Raw genomic sequence first — 22,567 nt, forward strand, 5'->3', positions numbered from 1 at the left:
TTACCTTGTATGCATACATATAAAACCGTATTTACTTGAACCAACATTTCAGAGTTGAGCAAATTTGCTAGCTATTTTTATACAATCTGAGATTGATGATTCCCTTAGTTAATTACTTGTATCTCTTTTGTTTTGATTTTTTCTCATGTGCCATCTTATTTAACCATCCTATTATCTAGTTCTACTATATGGAATTACCATTAATAAGTTTGAAAGTATCATCTTCATCTTACCTTGCAAGAATGAGTATTTGAGTTAGCTCCCCAGAACCAAAAATTTAAAGAAAAATTCCTGGCTTTGATGTTACAAGTTTATAAGTTCAGCATTGGTAGAGACAGGTAGATCTCTAGGGATGGCTGTTGAGCTGGCGTAGACTAACTAGTGAGCTCCAGGCCTGGGGACGGCTGTTGAGCTGGCCTAGACTAACTAGTGAGCTTTAGGTCAATGAGAGACTATCTTTAAGAAACATGAATGCTCAACTTGGAATAAGATGCAGTATTTTTGTTATTAATATTCTTTTTATACATACAAATATGTACACATGTTACACATACACACAAATTATGACATGATAAAGGAAACATACAATTAGTCTTTCCAAGGTGTACGGTTTTGTTTTATCTAACTTTACAGTTGATCGATAAAATGTATGAGAGGTATGGAATTTGGCACTATTCCCAAAAACACTTTCCCTGATGACTCAGGTAGCTCAAATCTAGCCTTCATAGGAGGCACTCTAGGACCCACTTTAAGACCTGACTTCATTGTTGTAGAGCGTAGGGTTTGGATGGGGAAAGGGGGCTAAAGCATTGTGCAGACTGCCTTTTATCCCCTCTCTCCATGCAAAAGTCATGACTGCTTCTCTTCTAAACAGATACTCTCGACATTTAGTGACAAAGAACTAGCTGCATATGCAAAAGCAGGTGCCGTGGCCGAAGAGGCTCTGGGAGCCATCAGGACCGTGATAGCTTTCGGGGGCCAGAACAAAGAGCTAGAAAGGTCAGGAAGTTTCTTTGTCTGGTGGTTCAAAGAAGCCACTTTTACATGGTTTTGCTCATTCTTTTGTGGTATGTGTTTACTACCTTCTCTTTCCTGATATTAACCTTTCCCCCACATGATACAAGCACCTTTCCCTGCTGGCTGTGGCTTGTCAGGCTCAAACTGGGGTTTCTCAACCTTATGTGTTCTACAGACTCTACTAGAGGCCTGATGATGCCTAGGGAGCTTGCTTCCAGGAATAAAGTTTTTAAATACATAAAAGGAAATATGCAGGGTTACAAAGGATACCAATATGTAGAAGTGTAGTTATCAAGGCACTTTTTACTTTTCTGCCTCCTTAGTGGCTCTGAACTGGAATACAGAAGAGAAAAACCTGAGATGTGGATCTCCTAGTCACAACCCAGGATTTCCTGTGGGGTTGTGAAAAGTGGACATAGCTCCCCACCTTGCATCTGGCTTTCTGCCCTTCTCCATGGCCATGTGCTGGAGGATATGGTCAATTGCTTAATAAACACAACAACACAAACAAACAGAAGCGATTTCATTGAGATAGAATTGATATTTAGTATGGATATCTTGATGAATTTGGACATAAATATACATGTATATAAATCATTAATGTTTTTATTAAAATAATTTCCCCTAATATAGTTGAAATATGATCCCTTATAAATATCTTCTTTATGTGAGACTTTTGATACCCACAACTCTTTGAATACAGTGTCTGAAAATTCTCTACCAAGTTTCCAGTATTGAATGCAAAGCTTCTTCAATCCCTTCCATTTCGTTTTCTACTTTTCTGTCCTTTATCCCTCTTCGAAGCCAACCTGTTTCTGGTTCTCTAACCTCTTCCTTTTTTCTTTCTCACTGCGGCTTCCTGTACACAATAGTCCACACAGAGCACACTAGCCCTCAGTTGGACCTCAGGATGTCAGTGTTATCATGCCGCTCCATTACCAATGAAGGTAACTACAGCATGTCCACTCTCACTGGAGCAACCGTGTCACCCTGGGGCACACGTCAGTCGTGGGGCTGCATGCACCTGCAGGCTCTGCCACCCCGCAGTAATCACAGTGGTGGATGTGGTGCCCTGGCCGCCTCCTCAAACACAGCTCTGTTGATGAACGCAGCACCCCCAGTGGAGGAAAGTACTCTAAAGAGCTGGGTGCTTAAAGGCATTTAGAGAAGCCTTTTCGTGTGGCAGCATACATTAAGAAAAATGACTAATGAATTCCCATGCCTCATTCGGTTGAACTAAAAATGTAATGATGTTGCTGGGGAGTTTTGATAAAAAGAAATACTCTAATTTATACCATGTTTTCCCTCAGAGTTTCATTGTAAACCCATTAGATTAGGGAGCCAACATTGAAATTTCTGCCCTGCTTGAATCTAGCATGAATGAGTAGAGTTAATTTAACTTGATGTAAAAAAAATATTTTAATTTGTTAAAATCATTCTGAAGATTTGAATATATATATGTATATTGGAAGCCAGCAAAATGAACTTAAAATATTCAAATACTAAAATATTATTCAAAAATAAGGTGATAATAGGATGAAAAAATATAAAAAGGGGTGATATTCTAGTATGATAGGAACAACAGAAACAAGAATTATCAAGTTTGCCACCAACTATATGCTCTTCAATGTACTAACTACACTTCATAATTACCCACCCACCTCGTGATTATCTTCCTTAGCAGGCATTGCTTAGTAGAGTTTTTTCATCCATTTCCCAGACAATGAAACTAAAACAAACAAACAAAAATGGACAAAGACCCATATACCTTGTAGGAATCACTTTTTAACCTTATGCCTAGCTTGGCAACTGAAGACAGATTGATTTATAAAGATGAAAGCAAGAAGCCTGTGGCTTATGTATAAGAATATGCAGAATTACTGAGCCTTACCCAGAAGGTAATCTAGGGAAGAGAGGAAAACATAAGCCTGAGTTAAGAATGTAACCATTGTAGAGTCTAGAATAGCCATCTGGGGTTGGGTTGATTTTTCTTCTTCTACCTTAATCCTGACCGGTGATGCTGGCCATGAAGATAATAGGAAGAGTCTTTGTATCCCAGGAGTGAGACTTCAATTCTGGGACAGCCATGGGAACACTGGTTGGCTTGGTAGAGTTTGAGGGAGATGAGGCAGGCCCTGTCAGGAGCAGTCTAGGTCTGTTCTAGTGAGCACTGATCCTGAATGGGACCAGTTCCCAGGATGCTGGGCCCCCCAAGAGTTTATGACCTCCATGGCTTTCATCTTTAAACCCCTTGCTGAATAAGAGGTGATTATGGTTCAGGCTGCAAATTGTTATTCTCATTATAACATTCCCCCTCTTCATTTTCTGGTAGGTATCAGAAACATTTAGAAAATGCCAAAAAAATTGGAATTAAAAAGGCTATCTCAGCAAACATATCCATGGGCATTGCCTTCTTGTTAATATATGCATCCTATGCGCTGGCCTTCTGGTATGGATCCACTCTGGTTATATCAAAAGAATATACTATTGGAAACGCAATGACAGTAAGTAATACCTCTGATATTTATGAGGAATCTGAGTTCATTCTCCACCCATCTCCTCTTTCTTGTTTAAAGATTTATTTTTAGTATTATTTTAAGGTGTGTGTGTGTGTGTGTGTGTGTGTGTGTGTGTGTGTGTGTGTGTGTGTGTACATGTGTGTGTGTGATATGAGTGCAGGTACCTGTGGAGGTGTAGGATCCCCCTAGACCTGGAGTTACAGAAGATTGTAAGCCACCTGCTGTAGGTACAATGGCCCGAACTTGGTCCTTGCAAGAGTGGTATGCATTCTTAACCCTGAGCTGTCTCTCCAGCCCCTACCTACTCCTTTTCCTTCTTCCTTCTTTTGGAAGAATAAGTTGTCATTGTAGATTTTATCTTTGCTGTCGTGTGGGTAGAGCTGGCTTTCTGGAACATACAAGTCATCCTAATGATGAATGGGGACAAGATAATAGCATGTGGTTTGACCATTGGGGAAATACATATGCATGCAAAGGGAAATAAAAATGGAAAGAATTTATGAATGGAATGGTGTGTACTGGAACTACCCTTATTCTTCCATTGAGTTTAACTTGAGGATACAGTATACATTTATTATTATAGATAGGTCATTGTGCAAAAGAGCTTTCAATTCACATGACATGTACCCGCTTCTTAAAATATAAAAGAAAAGTTCACTTGTCTATGTGAAAATGAAGATACCTTCATGACATCATTATGAAAATAACATATTCTAATTATACTAAAGATTAAAATAAAAGTTTTTAAATTTAGATTACTTACAATCTAAGAATTCATGTATACTTGATGGTGAATTTTGGTATGTATTTTTCAGATATATATGCTTTTCTCTTCCCAAACTGAGGTTATAATCTGTAGATCTTTGGTAATCTTTTCTATAAACCAGTGATATTTTGTGACTATCTTCCTATGTTGGAGTTGGTCAGTACAAAATCATTTTAACAGAAATGTTTCAAAACTTGTTTCTTGCTTGTTTCCTGAAATGAAAATCCTAAGTATAATTTGATCCTTTTCTCCATATGGAAACTTGAATCTCACAATGTGCCCTCCACTGGCATTACCAGGCCTTGGTGAAGCTTGAGGGCATTAGTAACAAATAAGTCTCCTCAGTCCCCTCTCATCTCTGGCTGTCACTGTGGCTGTTCTCATATTTTTCTCTTCTTCATTTCCTCCTGATGTTTTATAAGGAAGGGAGGTTGCATCTTGACTTGGCCATTAACCTTGTGTGATGAATTTGTCCACACTTGTGGCATGAGGACAATAATACCTGTGTCACAGGGCTGAAAGTGACTTCCAAGATAAAGGGAACCTGTCAAGCCCCACACAAAGGGCTGAGACTATTGTGTTAATGTCTTAACATCTACTTTGGTAGAGACTGTTTTTTTCTCACTGGTCCTTATTTATATTGAGATAAGAGATAGTTAAATGTGTTTGGGTTTTGTAAACATGTACATCACTATTGTTTCAGAGAAAATCAGCTATTTGTAGAAGTTTTACCATGCCTGGAGAGAAAGAAGATATTTCTCTTCTCCTATATTTTTCTTAAATTATGTATAATATTAATCTGGTTTCCTGAAACTGTATTCTTGGATTTGTATATCTGTTTATTCTCCACTGAAAAAACAAGAGAAAATTTATTGTTTCGTATGTTGTAGAACAGAATAGCGAGAGTCATTTTGTGTCCTATAAATGAGTGAACTGACTAGGAATGGCCATGCACACCTTTAATCCCAGCACACAGGAGATTGGGCCCAGAGAATAGGAGTTCTTTTTTTCCCCTTTTATTTTATTTTACAATACCATTCAGTTCTACATATCAGCCACGGATTCTCTTGTTCTCCCCCCCTCCTGCCCCCCTCCCCTTCCCCCCGGCCTACCCCCTATTCCCACCTCCTCCAGGGCAAAGCCTCCCCTGAGGATTGAGATCAACCTGGTAGACTCAGTCCAAGCAGGTCCAGTCCTCTCCTCCCAGACTGAGCCAAGCGTCCCTGAATAAGCCCCAGGTTTCAAACAGCCAAAGGAGTTCTTATGAGTTCCAGGTCATCCTGGGATACATAAAGAGTTCCAGACCATCTTGGGCTACAGGAAGATATCATTTTTTTTTTTTAAAGTTTTGATTTTGGTTTTGGTGTCTTTTTATTTCTTTCTTTCTTTCTTTCTTTCTTTCTTTCTTTCTTTCTTTCTTTCTTTCTTTCTTTCTTTATTTATTTATTTATTTATTTATTATGTATACAGAGGAGGGTGCCAGATCTCATTACAAATGGTTGTGAGCCACCATGTGGTTGCTGGGAATTGAACTCAGGACCTCTGGAAGAGCAGTCAGTGCTCTTAACCTCTGAGCCATCTCTCCAGCCCAAGATATCATTTTTAAAATACAAAGTGAAATGTTAAACATTTTGCATTAAATTTTGTTCATATGTCCATATATAAAGCTATAATAGCCTTTTAAAGGAGAATTCCATGGGGTCAAAATCTGTAATGTTTCCTATTGAACATTTTGTAAAGTTCCTTGCAGAGTTAGAGAAAATGGGAAATCACTGAATAATAATACCAATGGGAAAATATTTTTGTGGCATTAGCTTCAGCACTAATGAAATGGATTTCAGGAGTCTTTATTACTAATAATTATATAATCAGGAATGCAACAAATAGTTTGGCAGACTAAACAAACTTATTTTGATGCTAAAAGCACAGTTGGGTAATGAAATGCTATATTGATTTTTATAAATTTTGTCCCTTACTGATGTAGTTTTTATTTTTTGATAACATGATGGAAGTGCTTATCACATTAATTATATACATGTATCAAATTATCACAATGTGCCATAAAGATGTACAAATACTATTTCTCAATATGAAATAAAAGTCACTAAGTATTCAATAAACCCTAAATCCACTCCTTTGTATATTATACTTCAAGCAAGCTATACCTTGGATGGTGATGTTCTGCCCCTAACCGTTGCCTCCTTCTCTCGCTCAGGTGTTCTTCTCCATCCTCATCGGGGCTTTCAGTGTCGGGCAGGCTGCCCCCTGTATTGACGCCTTCGCCAATGCAAGAGGAGCAGCTTATGTGATCTTTGACATCATTGATAATGTGAGTCGTTCATTATCTGAAAGCTGAGGGGTTCATTGTGGTGTTGATAATTGAGTATGGCTGTAGGCTACACGTTTTGAATCACGCCTACTAGTTCATTAGTAAAATATACTGTAACAACAGGAAACTACTGTCCCCTCCACAGTAACAAATGCAATGAGAGGCTGCACATGTTTATCTGATGATGAAATAGCACTAAGCTCACCTGAGTGTGTCTATATTGGCCCATTCCTATAGTACAGGATAAAGATGACTTGTTTCTGATTTATCTCCTTTTTATCTTGTAACAGATGGAAAATATTATGATTTTTATGTAGAATAGTGTGTATGGAGATAAATTGTTTATAGGACCAAATTAACAGTGAGTTTTGCTATGAGGCTTTTTTTTTTCACTGAATTGTCTATTTTGACCTTAAATCAACTATATTGAATAAATTGAAATTAGTACATTGAAAATGGAAGATCTTTACATACTAAAGTATATCATTGCGTTTACACAGTTAAATTTAAAGTTGATAACTAAAATTAGAGAATTAGATCTCATTCTGAATTCTAAATGTATTGAAAGTTTATATAGTTCCTAAATAATACTGTGCTCATCATTCAATAGGTCTTCTTGAACCATTCTGTTATACTTATTATTTAGGAAGAAATAAGTTTCACTAAAGGCAGAAATAATTGTACTTACCAAACATGTTGTTATTTGTATAAATGTGCATATCTGACCATTTAGAAAAATCTAAAAATATATGCCAAAAACTGGAAGTGAAATATTGCATGAAATAAAATGAATATTCCCCATGCACTTTTCAGGAAAGAAAGGTTTCATAAATTGCACACACATGTATACATACATTTGCACAATACACATGCATGCTCACACATTTACCATAATACACACAAGCACATGCACATATGTGTACACACATATACAAGTATACATACACATATACAAATAGGCGACATGCATGTGCACACCCACATGCACACATGCACACCACACCTTCATTGTGTGTTAGCTCACATGAAGGGGCTTATGCTACTCTGGGTTCTATTTTTAGAATTTGATGAACCCTATTCCTTAAAATTACAATCGCTTATTCTTTGATAAAATAGTCACTGAATTTTGTTTTATTTAGAATCCTAAAATTGACAGTTTTTCAGAGAGAGGACACAAGCCAGACAGCATCAAAGGGAATTTGGAGTTCAGCGATGTTCACTTTTCCTATCCATCGCGGGCTAATATCAAGGTACCGTCAGCATTACTGGAATTCACAGCTTATGTTGATCTCTGACCATTGCACTGTAGTCTAATTCCTGGGATTTTTATGTGCTTTGTCCTATTGGAGTTAAGCTCTTGGTTGATACCTTTCTTCCGATTCTAAACAGAATTGAGCTATTCCTTTCTCGGAGCTGTGTTGTGACGTGTGCTCTGCCTTGCTTCTCCTGCAGATCTTGAAGGGTCTCAACCTGAAGGTGCAGAGTGGACAGACAGTGGCCCTGGTTGGCAACAGTGGCTGTGGGAAAAGCACCACTGTCCAGCTGCTGCAGAGGCTGTACGACCCCACAGAGGGTACGGTAAGTGGGAAGAACCCAGGCCCCAGCTCAGAAGCTGGACATAAGTAAGCCCTGAATATTGGTTTTGTTTTTTGTTTTTGTTTTTTTTTTTTTTACAAACAAATCTGTGTGTGCATTTAATCCTGGCAAGAGCACATGGTGTTGCAACACATCGGGACAGAACATATATTTTGGGACAGGGGGACAAATGCTTTCCATGAAAGCTGTGAAAAAACAGAAGCTACACAGTACTCTTCTGTCATCCAAATACTGAGAGGATTGCTCCCAAGTGAGTCTGATTTGACCAAACAAATTCCACATGGTTATTCTTGACAGCCTGGTAATTGGGGCCACAAATATCTTAAAACAGCAATTAAATTCAGCAAAAAAAAAAAAAAAAAAAAAAAAAGAGGTTGTTTTCTTTAGCTTTGTGCATATCACAGAGAACTCTGAATCTCTTAATGGAACATGGAGGGTGAGAACAGGTTAGACTATTCTATTTTGCAGGCAACATACATATCCTCACCTAGATCTTCTAATCCTCTTTATTTTGACCCACTTGCTTTATTTTCCTTTTTGTGTATGTATGCTGAACTATAGGATATGATGTACTTGAGAATATATTTCCTAAGAGGGATATTTATTCTCTTGTAGAGAATAATGACCAGAACTATTGCAACTCTAAGTTAACAATACTAACTCAGTTTATATTCCTCTTCAGTTGTCCCAGCTTAAGGACATTGAGTTTCTCAATATTAAAATGTGAGTCAACAATTCTGAAACACAAGTTTACAAAGGGTCCGAGCTCTCTTTCTATTGTCTTGACAAACACCATGACCAAAAGCAACTGAGGGTAGGAAAGGGTTTATTTGGCTTGTACTTACGGGTTATCAGTCCATCATTGAGGCAGGACAGGAACTCATTCAGGATCTTGGAGAAGAGGTCATGGAGGAAGTAAGTTTGCTTGATGGCTCTCTCTGGATCATGCTGAACTACATTCTATAGCCCATGACTACCTTCTCAGGGAATGGAACTATCTACAGTGTGCTGGGCACTCCTATATCACTTAACAATTTAGTATTTAAAAAATTAATGTGAATCTATGAACAGAAACCCTGCTCATTTTAGGATATGAGCAAACAAATGATTTGAAAATAAGTATAGAGAGCTATTTTTCTTTAGGGATCCTGGTAGGTCTACCACACTACAGTGCGTGACCACATCCAAGAGTATATAGTATATAGAGGTTGAACTTTATATATAAATCCTCCAGGCTCTAATAGGTAGTTCCAAACCCATAGGCGCATAGATGGCCTTGGTTAACCTCAGTGGGTCAAAACACACAGCAAAAAGACATGAACTGGGGAAAAGACTCGTAGGGAGGAGGGAGAGTTGACAGAGATGGGAGGAAGATAAGAGAGGATTGGGAGTAAAAATAAACAGAATATGTTGTATGCATGCATATGTATTAAATTCCTAAAGAACCAACAATTAAAAAACCGTCAGCAATGGGTCCCAGTCCTGGTAAGGTACAATGAGACAGACAGATGTATTATATATTTCTGCTAATGCTGTCCATTATTAAATTACTTATAAAGAGTTGTTTATTTAGCTTTTATTCATCAAGGAATAAATGCTAGGCAAACAACAGTAAAGCAACTGATATTAAGAAAGAAAAAATCATTCTTCTCAGCTTAGTAATTCTTTGCTTTTATAACAACTTTTGAATAAAGAAATGTTCAAAAGTTAAGAAATGATAAAGTAAATTATGGTGTGTTAAGCATAGCAAAATACCACATAAATATATGTGGACTAGTTAGGTAAGGCGGCATTTTAACTTAAATTTATCATTGGTAATTAAAAACAGTAGCATGCCTAAAACATTCCTGGCTGGACGTGTGGTGCAGAGGGAGAGCATTTGCCTGCATATGTAGAAGGCCTTGGGCTGATTTATTCAACAGTATGACAAATAACTATATACCCAAAATTTCTTATGGAGGATAACTAATAATCCATTCTTGGAAAAAAATCTCTATATATGAAAATATCAGGAGAAAGTATGGATCCTTTATTTTATTCCTGTACATTACTGTTTATTGTTATATCTAACTTTTGAGTGAATTCAATACTAGCTAAGACTTTCTCACAGCGAGGAGCCCCTGTGCTTTAGGAATTGGGTTGTTTAAAACACCGAATAGGAAATCTGTCTTCCTTTCAGATTAGCATTGATGGGCAGGACATCCGGGACTTCAATGTCAGGTATCTGCGGGAAATCATTGGAGTGGTGAGTCAGGAACCTGTGTTGTTTGCCACCACGATTGCTGAAAACATTCGCTATGGCCGTGGAAATGTAACCATGGATGAAATAAAGAAAGCTGTCAAAGAAGCCAATGCTTATGAGTTCATCATGAAATTACCACAGGTAAAGCCTCCCTTAAACTGCAACACGAGGGACAGAGTTCTTGCTTCAAAGACTAAGCTAAAGTTTGTGTCGCAATATTGTTCAACCTGGCTGGGTAAATCCCTTGAATTATTCAGTTAAAGGTGACAGACTATATTTTGTATGTAGATGATATAAAAACATATAGGATATGTGCTAGCAACTTTTACAATTCAGTGTTCATTTGTTATAATTTATGATACATATGACAGTCAAAGCTTTATTTGTCTTCATCTATTTCTGCAAACTCTATACTTTTGTATTTAAAATATTTTAAGAAGGCTGACATGGGCTGGAGAGATGGCTCAGTAGTTAAGAACACTGGCTGCTCTTCAAGAGGACCCGGGCTCAATTCCCAGCACCCACATGGCAGCTCACTACTGTCTGTAACTCCTGTTCCAGGGGATCCAACACCCTCACACAGACATACATGCAGGCAAAGAAGACTGACATATAGCTCAGTGGTGGACAGCTTGTCTAGCATACTCAAGGCCCTGCCCGGGTTGATCCCCAACACTGTAAAATTGATTGAATGAGTATGTTTTCAGAGCTTTTCTGGTTTTTTTGTTTAGAAATTTGACACCCTGGTTGGTGAGAGAGGGGCGCAGCTGAGTGGGGGACAGAAACAGAGAATCGCCATTGCCCGGGCCCTGGTCCGCAATCCCAAGATCCTCCTGCTGGACGAGGCCACCTCAGCCTTGGACACTGAAAGTGAAGCAGAGGTACAAGCCGCCCTGGATAAGGTCAGTACACGGGAATAAATACCCAGGGTTGGAGCAGGAAGCAGATTGGAATGTTTTGCAAATTTTTGTCAGTTCTTTGGGAATCTAGGTTGAGCAACAAAGCCGTAGGGTGAATGAGGTCATCTCTTGGGCTTTATTGATTCTCCTGGCCTGCTGTATTTTCTGCAGAGAAAGGTCAAGGATCTTGGCTGGCATCCACCATGGGGCAGTGAACCTGGATACAGGCTTGTGGGAGGAACCGGATAGTTTGCTTCTTTCTTGCACATGATTTTATTTGACAAAAACACTTATGCTAAATTATGTGAAGAAATTAATTTTAAATATGTATAATTTCCAAGTATTTTTCTATAACAATTTTTAGTGGTATCATAATGTCCTTTTCTTTGGTGTACTGTACTTTATCCTAAATTTTAAGCTATTTTTTGTGGATTTATTAATTTTGTTAAATCAGTAAAAAGACAAATACATTGAAATATATATGAAATACATATAAATAAATATGTGAACATATATGTATTTATATGTACATATACATATGAATTACGTTAATATTAGACTTTGGAGAAAGCTGTGGCTTCATAATGACCTTCCTAAAATGTTTCTGCTGGAGTGCCCAGTACACCATACAGCTCAGAGGTAGGGCCCATCAGACAAATGTGAAGACCCTTATCAGGGCAAACTTTTAACTTTCTTGAGTATCAGATACCACCATAGGCTTCTAGACTGATCTGCCCTCATATCGAAAGCACTGGCCCCCTGCCTAGTCCGGAACTCAAATGTGACTTTTATCTTTTATAAAAGAGTGGTGCCTACACTGTGCACACACCGAAATACGGAATGTCACTCTCATCTTCTTCAGACAGCATTGACCTAAGGCTTGATTGTCCTGATGATTGACAGGGTGTTTGTACCGTAATCCCAGGGTACCACAGGTTCTGTCCCTTTCCCTACTAGGCCAGAGAAGGCCGAACCACCATCGTGATAGCTCACCGATTGTCTACAGTCCGAAATGCAGATGTCATCGCTGGCTTTGAAGATGGAGTCATCGTGGAGCAAGGAAGCCATAGTGAGCTGATGAAGAAGGAAGGGGTCTACTTCAAACTTGTTAACATGCAGGTATCGGCTGCCAAGGGCAATTCTTCTCTGTTGTCTGGGTTGCTGATACAGTAGCCTTTAAATCATTAAAATAGATTACAGCTAAACTTCATATAAGAAAATAATGACCAGGATGAGGCATTAAAATTTGCTAAAACTGGAGCCTTAATTCAGAACCTGATATGCAAATGCAAAATTCACAGTTAATGTATTCATTAGGGCAATGATTATTGATTGTCTGGGGCATGCGTCCAAACTAACAGATCTTTCCCAGTGGACTGAGAAAGAGAACTTCAGTGGTTGAGGAAGGGGTACAATTTACAGATACTTTATAGACAAGCTTGATAAAGCAAGTGGCAGCATTCATAGCTTTAGGAAGTGAATAGTTGGTTTTAAAATTTGCTTGCTCTAGTCACTAAAACATTGTCGGTTTGTCTCATATTGTGCACTATCATTTATCAATCTTGCAGAATAAGTAACCCAAATCTTCTCTATGGCTATAGTTCATAAATTTTAAACTACATGTATTGGCTTTAGCATTATAATAAGCTCATACATGTGTATTTCAGATTTCCCCTTGACATTCCAGATACACATAATGAAGTATTATTATTTCAGTTACTCAGCAGTAGTTATATGAAATGTATGAAACTATTAGTTTCTCTAAAGTTGAACACTGAGCTTGTTTCAGTTTTTTGTTTTCTACTTAAACCTTGCAGTACAAGCCCAAATCACAACAATGCTAACAATTTCCTCAGTTTCCTGACAATTCCCAGCCCTGCTGAGCATTAGTCCCACATTTGGATTAGCAAACCTACTGTGAGCCATTGCTGTACGTCCAAGTACTTGGTACTAAAATATGAGAGCTCGGATGTTGCTCTTATAGAAGAAGAAAATAAAATGATTGTTTGTAGAGACTGGAGAGTGATAGGGAATGTCAGGGAGATGATTGACAGGTTCAGAAGATGCAGGCAGAGGGGAGGAATAGCCAGTGTTCTAGAGCACAGTAGGGTAGCTATGATCGACAGCAGTGAGTCATGTACGTCACAATACTGGGAGAGATCATTTCCTTTTCAGTTGTGAGGCGTGAAACCAGGGCCTTATTATGTGAGGTAAACGTTCCACCACTGAGCTATATTCCCAGCACAAGGAGAGAGGACTTAGAATCTCTCCAATAAAATGATCGTTTTTGAGGTAACCAATATGCCAATCACCCTTACCAACCGTGGTGACTAGATGCATGTGTTGAAAAAGTGCACCGGTGGCTGAGGATGGTAGCTCAGCCAGTAACATGCTCGTCTTCTCAGGACCTAAGTTTGTTTTTAAAGGATGGATTATTGTTTGGATCATATCTCATTGAGCTGTTATTGTTTTTTAAAGAACTTGACACAGAGTAGTTACTGGAATTTTTTTATCCCCCGAAGAGTGAAATGGCAGAAAGTTTTATAATTCAGTTTTATATGAACCCTCTTTGTCACTTTCTATTTTAAAATATATGTAATTATAATGGGTAATGTTGTCACCTTGACAGAATCTCATCCAGAAGGAGATGAGCGTCTGGAGCATGCCATCTTGATTTCATTAATGATGTGGGAAGACCCATCTTGACTGTGGGTGGACCCGTTCCCTGGGCAGACGATCCCAGACTCAGAAGTGTCATTGAGTTATTGCTCTCCGCGTCCTGACTGGGTGCACTGTAGCCACTTCCTCCAGCTTCAGCTGGGATGGACTGGAACCTGGAACTGTCGGCCCATTAAAGCATTCTGTCTCCCCTGAGTTGCTTTCGTCTGACTAGTTAGTGTATTACAGCAACTGGGAGGGAAACAGACAGGAATGGTATTTGGAATCCATTTTAGTTTTCGTTTTGACTTGATTATTAGTGAGGCGATATGATGACATGTGGGAATCTCAAATGAATGAACCCTGTGTCCTTACCTGTCCCACTTCGGTTTCCCCATGAGAATGACCTCACACTACTACAAGGACTTTGCCTGGGAGACAATCAGATTGCTCTAAACTCTTTGTATCATATTCTCTGGACATTCTTTCCCAAGAAACCCTGTACATTTTCAAACTAAATGGTGGTCCACAATGATTAAATGAAAACAATATGGAACTATTTGGCAACAGTGCTACCAAATTTAGCCAAATTGGGCCTTGCTATTATCCCCTGTTAAGTGAATAGGGCTCACACTGACATTACCTCTGCTGTATCTGCCAGTTCTGGGGTTCTCAGGGCCTGTGAGTGTTTCTCCCTTGGTTCCCTCCCCATGTCTGCTGTTGAGTTTTGTTTTGCTCTTCCAATTCCTTGTTGGTCCATTTGGAGAGATGGAAGATGGAACCATGGTGACCCTTAGGATTCACTGGATGCACAATTTAGTGATGTTTCTTTGCTCTCAAACCTCAACCTGGTTTTAACTCAACTTAGTAAAAATCTTGATACACGTAACATTCAGAGTTGCTTATTATTTTAAATTTGTAGATTTTATTCATTTGGATATGCATACACACACACACACACACACACACACACACACACACACACACACACACTATTTAATGTCTTATCTGTCATACAGACATCAGGAAGCCAGAGCCTGTCAGAAGAATTTGAAGTTGAACTAAGCGAAGAAAAGGCTGCCAGTGGCATGGCCCCCAACGGCTGGAAAACACACATATTTAGGAATTCTACCAAAAAAAGTCTTAAAAGTTCACGAGCTCATCAACACAGGCTGGATGTAGATGCCAATGAACTCGTAAGTTTTTTCCTACTCTAATAAAGCCTTTGCCTTAGAGTTTTGCTCTTGAAATCCTTAGCCTTGAAGAATACATGGTTCTTACCATGGGCCACATGCTTCTCTAAAGAAAAGGAAATCCAATTTTTAAATGTATTTGACAGTGAATTAAACAAATGGCAATTAAAAATGGATTCCCAGGGAAAAACAGATAAAATATAGTCTTTGTGCTGAGATGTTTAATCTTAAACCCAAATATTATATTCATCTTTGTAGTCCAGAGAAAATAAAGGCAGTCCTAAGTGAGTCCTGGGATCAGAATATGATAATGAGAAATGATTAATAATGATTAATTTGGCAGTACTGGGCAGAGTAAGGAGGCCAAGTCTCTGTCCTTTGATTATTGATAATGATGCTGTTCTGCATTTGAGAGGACATGGACCCATCTGTTCATGTCGGTGGCCTCATTTCATTTGATAGCATCACTGTTAGAGAGGCCCAGCTGTAGCATTATACATGGATAGGAAAAGTACAGATCAGCTCATGGGCCCAGCCATGACTGTCACAAGGACCCAGAGCTGAAACTTTGATCCTGCTGCCTCACAGATGCAGACCAGAGACAGCTAGCCACACCAGGGAAATTTCACCTGTGTGTGAGGTTCATGCTCACCCCCATGTCATCAGCAGGCACTGTCCTTTATTCTCAAGTCAAGGACAGGACTTTTTTTTTTTTATTTAGTCTTCATAATATTTGAGAGTAACAGTCATGCCTCCTCTTTGTCTACAACACCAAATGGCAGCGTCACCAGGTTGTGTCTGCAGCACCGAATGGTGGTGTCACCAGCTTGTTCTGATATTTATATGTTCCAGGATGCAAATGTGCCACCAGTGTCTTTTCTGAAAGTCTTGAAACTGAATCAAACGGAGTGGCCCTACTTTGTGGTGGGAACAATCTGTGCCATTGTCAACGGGGCCCTGCAGCCAGCGATCTCCATCATCCTGTCAGAAATGATAGCTGTAAGTTTAAAACGTCCTGTGGCAACCTGAGCGAAAACAGCTCATCAGCTACTGCTCAGCTCAGCCTCACCAATTCTGGGGCTAAGTAGCTTCAAATTAAACTAAGCCAAAGCCCTTAATTCCCCTTTAAAGTCAAGCTTATTATAAGAGAAAATGAGTAGCCTTTGAAGCATCCTGACACAACATTAGTGAACTTACAAAGTATAAAGTCAGTGAAGAAGACACTCTAATCGTCATCACATGGGTAAAATCTGTGTCAGGTGGTAGCTTGCATTTATTCATAGGGAGAGGCTGGCACTTGGCTCACAGGAATACAGGCCTGGAGGGGTCAGGATGGAGGAGAAGGTGAGTTCATGTCCTAGTCTACTGTGAGCTCGGGTTCTCGGCACAGACTGGCCTCCACATTGGTGGGTGACACCAGGCATTACACTTTCCATCTGCACTGTTTCTCCATCTACAAGAGGAGACCTGTTTCAGTGAGCATTTGAGGACTGAGAGCACATAGGTGACCAGGCAGGGGCACTTCAGAGTGTCTGCTCAGTTGTGCAGCCTCAAATCCAACCGTCAAATCCAGCCTCAGATCCATGGAGGGTTGTGTGTACAAAGTCATCCAAAATGTCTGTCTTTGTGTTTTGTGTAAACACCTTAACCACCCTCTGTTATTGGGGAGACTTGTTGGATAAGAACAAATTGTCCTCCAACATGCTGAAATGTATTACTCTCATGATGTTGGGCATTGATTTACATTAAGACCACAAACAAGCAACAAAAATTTAGAAAGGACCCTCCGAATCCTACTAAATTTCAGTATAACACAATCCTTGGCTTTCTTGCAGTTTGAGAGACATGGCTTAGAGGTACATTTTTTAGGATCCAAGTACTAGAAAGACAATTCACAAAATTAACTAAGTGCCTATGACAGCTACCTTCTTTTGGGATCACACACACAACACACAAATAAAAATACAGCTTTATAATGTGTCAAATACTAATAAGTGTTTTAAAAGCAGGGCATAGGGACAAGGGAGAGGAGAAGGCTGGTCTGAGTAAGCTCCAGGAGGGGAGGGTTGAGGGCTGGGACTAGGGGACAGAGGAAGAGGAAGGGGCATCTCATAGCGCACTGCTGTGCTCAACCTACCTATGACCCATGATCTCCAAAGTCACAGATGGCTCCGGGGCCTACATGGAAGGAGAACAAGGAATTGTTTATTGGGATCATGAAACATGCTGGCAATGAAGGGGAAGAAAAGCTATCTGACAATAGGCATATATGTAACGCCACTGAACTATACATTTAGTAATGGTTAAAAAGGTCAGTCTTAGCTAGTTGTATTTTACTGCAATTTGAAAACCCCACATATTCAAAAGCTACTTTCACAGATGTGACCTTCAAGCCACTGTCTAGGGCGGGAGTGAGAAGTTGGATCCAGCCATTCACTCGGGTGTTTTGATGCTCTCGTCCAGATCTTTGGCCCCGGGGACGATGCAGTAAAACAGCAGAAGTGTAACATGTTCTCGCTGCTCTTCCTGGGCCTGGGAGTCCTTTCTTTCTTCACTTTCTTCCTTCAGGTAAGCAGGGATGGTTGCTCTTCAAGTTGGTGAATGCAGAAATTAATAAAGACCTAACCCAACCTCCAGATCCTCACACTAAAATGAGTTGAAGAGCCAGTGGGGGCAAGATGTGTTGGGGACACACTCCCTCACCAGGAGGCTATAAGTGTGCAAGCTACAAGTGTGTCTTTGGCAAGAAGCCATTACCACACAGACGACTTGGGCTCATTCGATGCAAACTGAAAACAAACAAGAGAATAACATCCTCTATTTTTGTTGTTACTTTTCCCAATATCAAGGAACTTTGAATTTTTTTCCTTCCTAATTGATGAACTATTAGAACATACATTTACGTTCCTATAATATAGACCTGGCCAGAAAAAGCTAGTCAAACCAGGCAGGTGGTACATATCTATAACCCAGCACACAGGAAGCTGAGGCAGAAGAATCACAAATTAGAGGTTGGCCTGGACTACACAGTGATGTTCTGACTCAAACAAATACACAAGAATTTGGTGCCTGTTTTTCTTTTCTACTTAATTAAGCTTTCCCCAAGCTGTGCTCAGTCCAGTGGGCTTGACAGGCTTCTCAAAGACAATGCAGAGTGCCAACAGAATGGAGCTAGTCATGCCCAGTGTGTGCTTCTCCGTTTTCATTATGGAGCCAGAGGCAACAGTAAGATGAGATTTTTATCTGGAAATCATTGCCTTGCTAGGAGCGCCTTGGAGGTCTGATGCTCCTCTAAGCCCGGGTTCACTGGGGAGTGGAATTCTGGAAGCTGTAGGAGCAGGTGAGGACAGGCCTGTCCTACATAAGGAACCTGTGAGGCAGCTGCATCCCGCACAGCCATCCCTGGCTTAGTCAAGAGTTCAGCAGTGTACACTCACAAGTGCCCGCCGCGGCCTGCCCCAGCACTCACGGCATTACTGGAGTGCCACCATCCCACGTGCTCCAGAAGCGAGCCCGGCTCTGGATGTCTGGGCTACTCTCCAGCTTGGACACAATTGTTAGGGAGGGGGAAATGGTCTGGCAAGGAGGCTTGGAGAGGAAGTGAAACCTAACTGTTGGCAATGCCAGAGCAGGTGGGGCTGAGCCAGTGGGAGGAGGGATGTCCTCTTTCTACAGCACAGCCGCCGAAGTGTGTCTCTGTGGAATTTTGTTTCTTGTTTTCATTATGTTGAAAGTGTTAGGAACATGCCAAGCATTCCAGTTCAATACGGTACCTTGGTTACTGATGCTGCCCTCGAAAGTTGTTGAAATAAGAGAGAAGCTGAAATGGGACACTTAGAGTTTTTCAGTGTTACAGTTCCAACACACACCACTGACTCAGCAGTGCCTGCTTTTTAAGTTGGCCTTTGTTATTTGAATCGTCGATCAACATACAGATAATGTAAAATCAATGTGAATGCATATAGTTGTGTCAGGACGGTGATGAGAATCAAAAGAAGCTGAGCCTTTTTCTCTCCCGCAGGGCTTTACATTTGGGAAAGCTGGCGAGATCCTCACCACAAAGCTGCGGTCCATGGCCTTCAAAGCAATGCTGCGGCAGGTGAGTGACTGGACGTGGCACCTGATGTTAGATGTAAGACTCTGCCTGCTGCGGTTGGCATGCCAAGGGTCATGCTTCCCCTCCCAGACTTCCATGCCAAGAGTGACCTGGGTCCTACAAGTTGCCCTAGTCCTGAAATAGCCAATGACTTCCCAGGGTCTTCATGGGAGCAGGCTTCTTAAGAGCTCTTTGGCTTATTCTGCAACTGCCTGTCTCCTTGTGGACACTCTCACTTCCAGTACTGTATCTGTTCCCTGGACTCTGCTCAGACATTGGTCAGTATGTGGTGACTGTAGGGTGCCTTTGTTCAAAGGAGGTGGTTGGTAGCACCCATGTTTGTGTGCCACAGTTGACCTTCTAACCAGGCTTTCCCAAATGCTAGAAGTTGAGCTGTGTTTTGCTTTGATCTCTGTTTTTACATTGATTCACTTGTTGATTTATCGAAACGTGACTTATTACATAAGTTCACATTCTGGGATGGGGGTGTGTGGGAAATGTGAAAACTTATGTTCCACCTTCAGAGAAAAGATCCTAGAGGGAGCAATTGACTTGAATTGGTCACATCCCTGCTCACACAACATCACCAGGCACACAACAGGCATCATATTTTGAGCAATCTGAATTGATGAGTTCTTTTGAGAACCTTTCAAACTCTTGCTATTTGGGGCACATAACTTTATATGAAAGTAAAAGATTATATATATAAACATAAAGCTAAAGTATAGCAAAAAGTCAACATTTAATTTCCCTGTTTACAATTTATAAGGAAGGCCTGTCTCTTAATGAGAAAGAGCACCCTACAAGGCAAAGGTGTCCAAAATGCAAGTTGTGACAACTTGGTAGATGGAACATCCATAGGAGTCCATCCATAGGAGCTGGCAGGTGAATCTGTTCCTTACCTCTGACTAGAGTCCCTTCCTATTATGAGGGGCAGTCAGGACATGTGGCCTAGTGCGTATGGAGTGGGACACTTAAGGTTGCACCTGGACCACCACTGTGTGCAGAAGGTCTCCCCTGAATTTCAATAGCCATGTTGAGTGTGGCTATTTCTCCTCACTGAAGCTCTGAGATGTCATTTTATTTCTCTTGGTTTTAATTGTGGGCTAATTTAAAGGTGTTTATTCCACAGGACATGAGCTGGTTTGATGATTATAGAAACAGTACTGGAGCACTTTCTACAAGACTCGCCACAGATGCTGCTCAAGTCCAAGGAGTATGTAGACTGCATTCTGCTGGTCTGTTCCTTAATAAAGCAAGCATGTTTGCTCCATCTACTGAGATGCTTTCAGCTGGGGTGTGGGGATATCTCAGTGGTGGACAGCTTGTCTGGAGTATACAGGGCCCTAAAAAATTTTTAAAAGAACTTTCAGTTGGAAATTTCAGAACATCCTGTTGAAACGGACCTGAACAGCAAGGGGAAAGTTCAGACATCAGGGTAGATTGATCCACTGGCTCAGAAATGGCACCAGAGACCCAGGTTCCTTCTGTCTGTTTGTTGAGTTGTCTCCTCAGCATTGGCTTTATGAGGCCCATTTCCTGGTTGACAATCAATAGCAATTGAAACTAGAAGCTTCTTTGTTTCCCATCTACGGAAAGGATGTGTATCTGTACCTCATCCATCAAATGAAAGCCCTTTCTGTAACTCTAGTTGTAGCTCATAAGTCACACACGCAAGCTTGAGCCAATTGCTATCTCAAGAGAAGGCTATTCCCTGGCCAGCTTCCCTACCCTGTGAAGTTCACTCATTTCACAGTAAAAGAAAAAAGGAGCACACCAGAGAGGTGACAGCAATGTCCATGACAGTGGTCCTGGTTTTCTGAACTGTACAAACAACTAATTCAACTTTAGTATGTTTTGTGGTTAATGGTCTTATAGGCGGTGAATACTTGGTAACATGGTTTCTAGAAGAATGTACATTTCTGCCTGAACAATTGAACCAAATTTTTACTTAGATTACTGGGATTGGGGTTAGGTTCCCCTTTCGAAAGGTGTGTGTCCTCACAGCTTATCCATATAGTAGGTGATCCCATGGGCTGGAGGGCTGAGAATGAAATCTGTTGAGCCTTATGAGTTAGGTACAAGTGTGGATTTACCGAGAGAGTGAAACCCTTCACATTCTGACTAGGGAGCCTAAGACAGGAACCCATGGTTTGGAACTTCACCTAGCTGCCTTACTCTTTTTCTCTTGAAGGCCACGGGAACCAGGTTGGCTTTAATTGCACAGAACACAGCCAACCTTGGAACCGGTATTATTATATCATTTATCTACGGTTGGCAATTGACACTTTTGCTGTTATCGGTTGTTCCATTCATTGCTGTATCAGGAATTGTTGAAATGAAAATGTTGGCTGGAAATGCCAAGAGAGATAAAAAAGAACTGGAAGCTGCTGGAAAGGTGAGCTACATGGGTTTCTGCTAACGGAAGTGCTGCTTGTAGACATGCCTTGCTTGAATGATCACATTTACTGTTTTCACAAACTGAAATGTTCAACCTGTGCAAAATGTTTTACTGTCTTGATAATGCCTAGGACTTGAAAATGAAATGGATCATGTAAAACCATCAGCTTCCAGACAGAACTTATTATAAAGATCTTCCAGATTTTTCCAGATGCATTTCATCTTGACTACATAGCCTTATGTCATTGATAGAACAAATGTCGCTATTTTATAGATAAGCGTTTAAGGCAGAGGATGGAAGTGGATTGTTCACGAACAGTCTCTTTGCCTATACTTGCCCCCAGCCCCTACTGTTACTTTTTTATTGTTAAAGCTAGCAGCCACCAGGTGGCAGCAATTCTTTATTTTGTGGTTGTAATGTGTAGTGAAAATTGAGACTGTGACAATCACACTACATACTTCACAGTCATCCTGTAAGGCAGATGATAATGCTACCTCACATGTGTATGTGTGCACACGCATGCACACATGAGTGCCAAGTGTGCAAGACCATAGAAGCACATTGACTGTGGTCCTTTATTGCTTTCTGCCTATTTGCTGATAGATGGTCCCATCATTTTGCTTAGAGGGGTTGGCCACTGGACTCCTAGGATCTGCCTGCCTCTGCCTCCACACACTGGGGTGACAGGCTTCTTATGTAGATGCTGCATATTAGAACTGGGGACCTTGTGCTTTCAGAGCAAGAACTCTGACCTGCTGAGCCAGACCCTTCATTTTTGCAAATGTAGAGGTGTGGACAGGAAGCAAGTCCAAGCCAAAGCTCTCACCCCTCACTCTCTATAGGTATTTAAG

At 40.5% G+C, this 22,567-nt stretch overlaps 1 protein-coding gene across 7 annotated transcripts in view; it reads left to right on the forward strand.

The window, feature by feature from the left end:
* The window catches only part of LOC114687570 (phosphatidylcholine translocator ABCB4), a 53,191-nt gene that overhangs the window by 14,953 nt on the left and 15,671 nt on the right, over positions 1–22,567 (forward strand). For 6 of the 7 annotated variants that reach the window (XM_028862176.2, XM_028862184.2, XM_037203540.1 and 3 more), the window contains 14 exons: positions 875–999; positions 3,350–3,521; positions 6,518–6,631; positions 7,771–7,881; positions 8,084–8,209; positions 10,407–10,610; positions 11,201–11,371; positions 12,326–12,487; positions 15,046–15,222; positions 16,072–16,218; positions 17,683–17,787; positions 19,241–19,318; positions 20,448–20,531; positions 21,510–21,713. In XM_028862176.2, the coding sequence (XP_028718009.1) occupies positions 875–999; positions 3,350–3,521; positions 6,518–6,631; positions 7,771–7,881; positions 8,084–8,209; positions 10,407–10,610; positions 11,201–11,371; positions 12,326–12,487; positions 15,046–15,222; positions 16,072–16,218; positions 17,683–17,787; positions 19,241–19,318; positions 20,448–20,531; positions 21,510–21,713 (1,980 nt within the window). Of the gene's footprint in view, positions 1–874; positions 1,000–1,093; positions 1,965–3,349; positions 3,522–6,517; positions 6,632–7,770; positions 7,882–8,083; positions 8,210–10,406; positions 10,611–11,200; positions 11,372–12,325; positions 12,488–15,045; positions 15,223–16,071; positions 16,219–17,682; positions 17,788–19,240; positions 19,319–20,447; positions 20,532–21,509; positions 21,714–22,567 lie in introns of those variants that run through there. The other variant, XM_028862200.2, reaches the window with a different exon arrangement.

This window comes from Peromyscus leucopus, chromosome 3, assembly GCF_004664715.2.
Source record: "Peromyscus leucopus breed LL Stock chromosome 3, UCI_PerLeu_2.1, whole genome shotgun sequence".
Classification (NCBI taxonomy): domain Eukaryota; kingdom Metazoa; phylum Chordata; class Mammalia; order Rodentia; family Cricetidae; genus Peromyscus; species Peromyscus leucopus.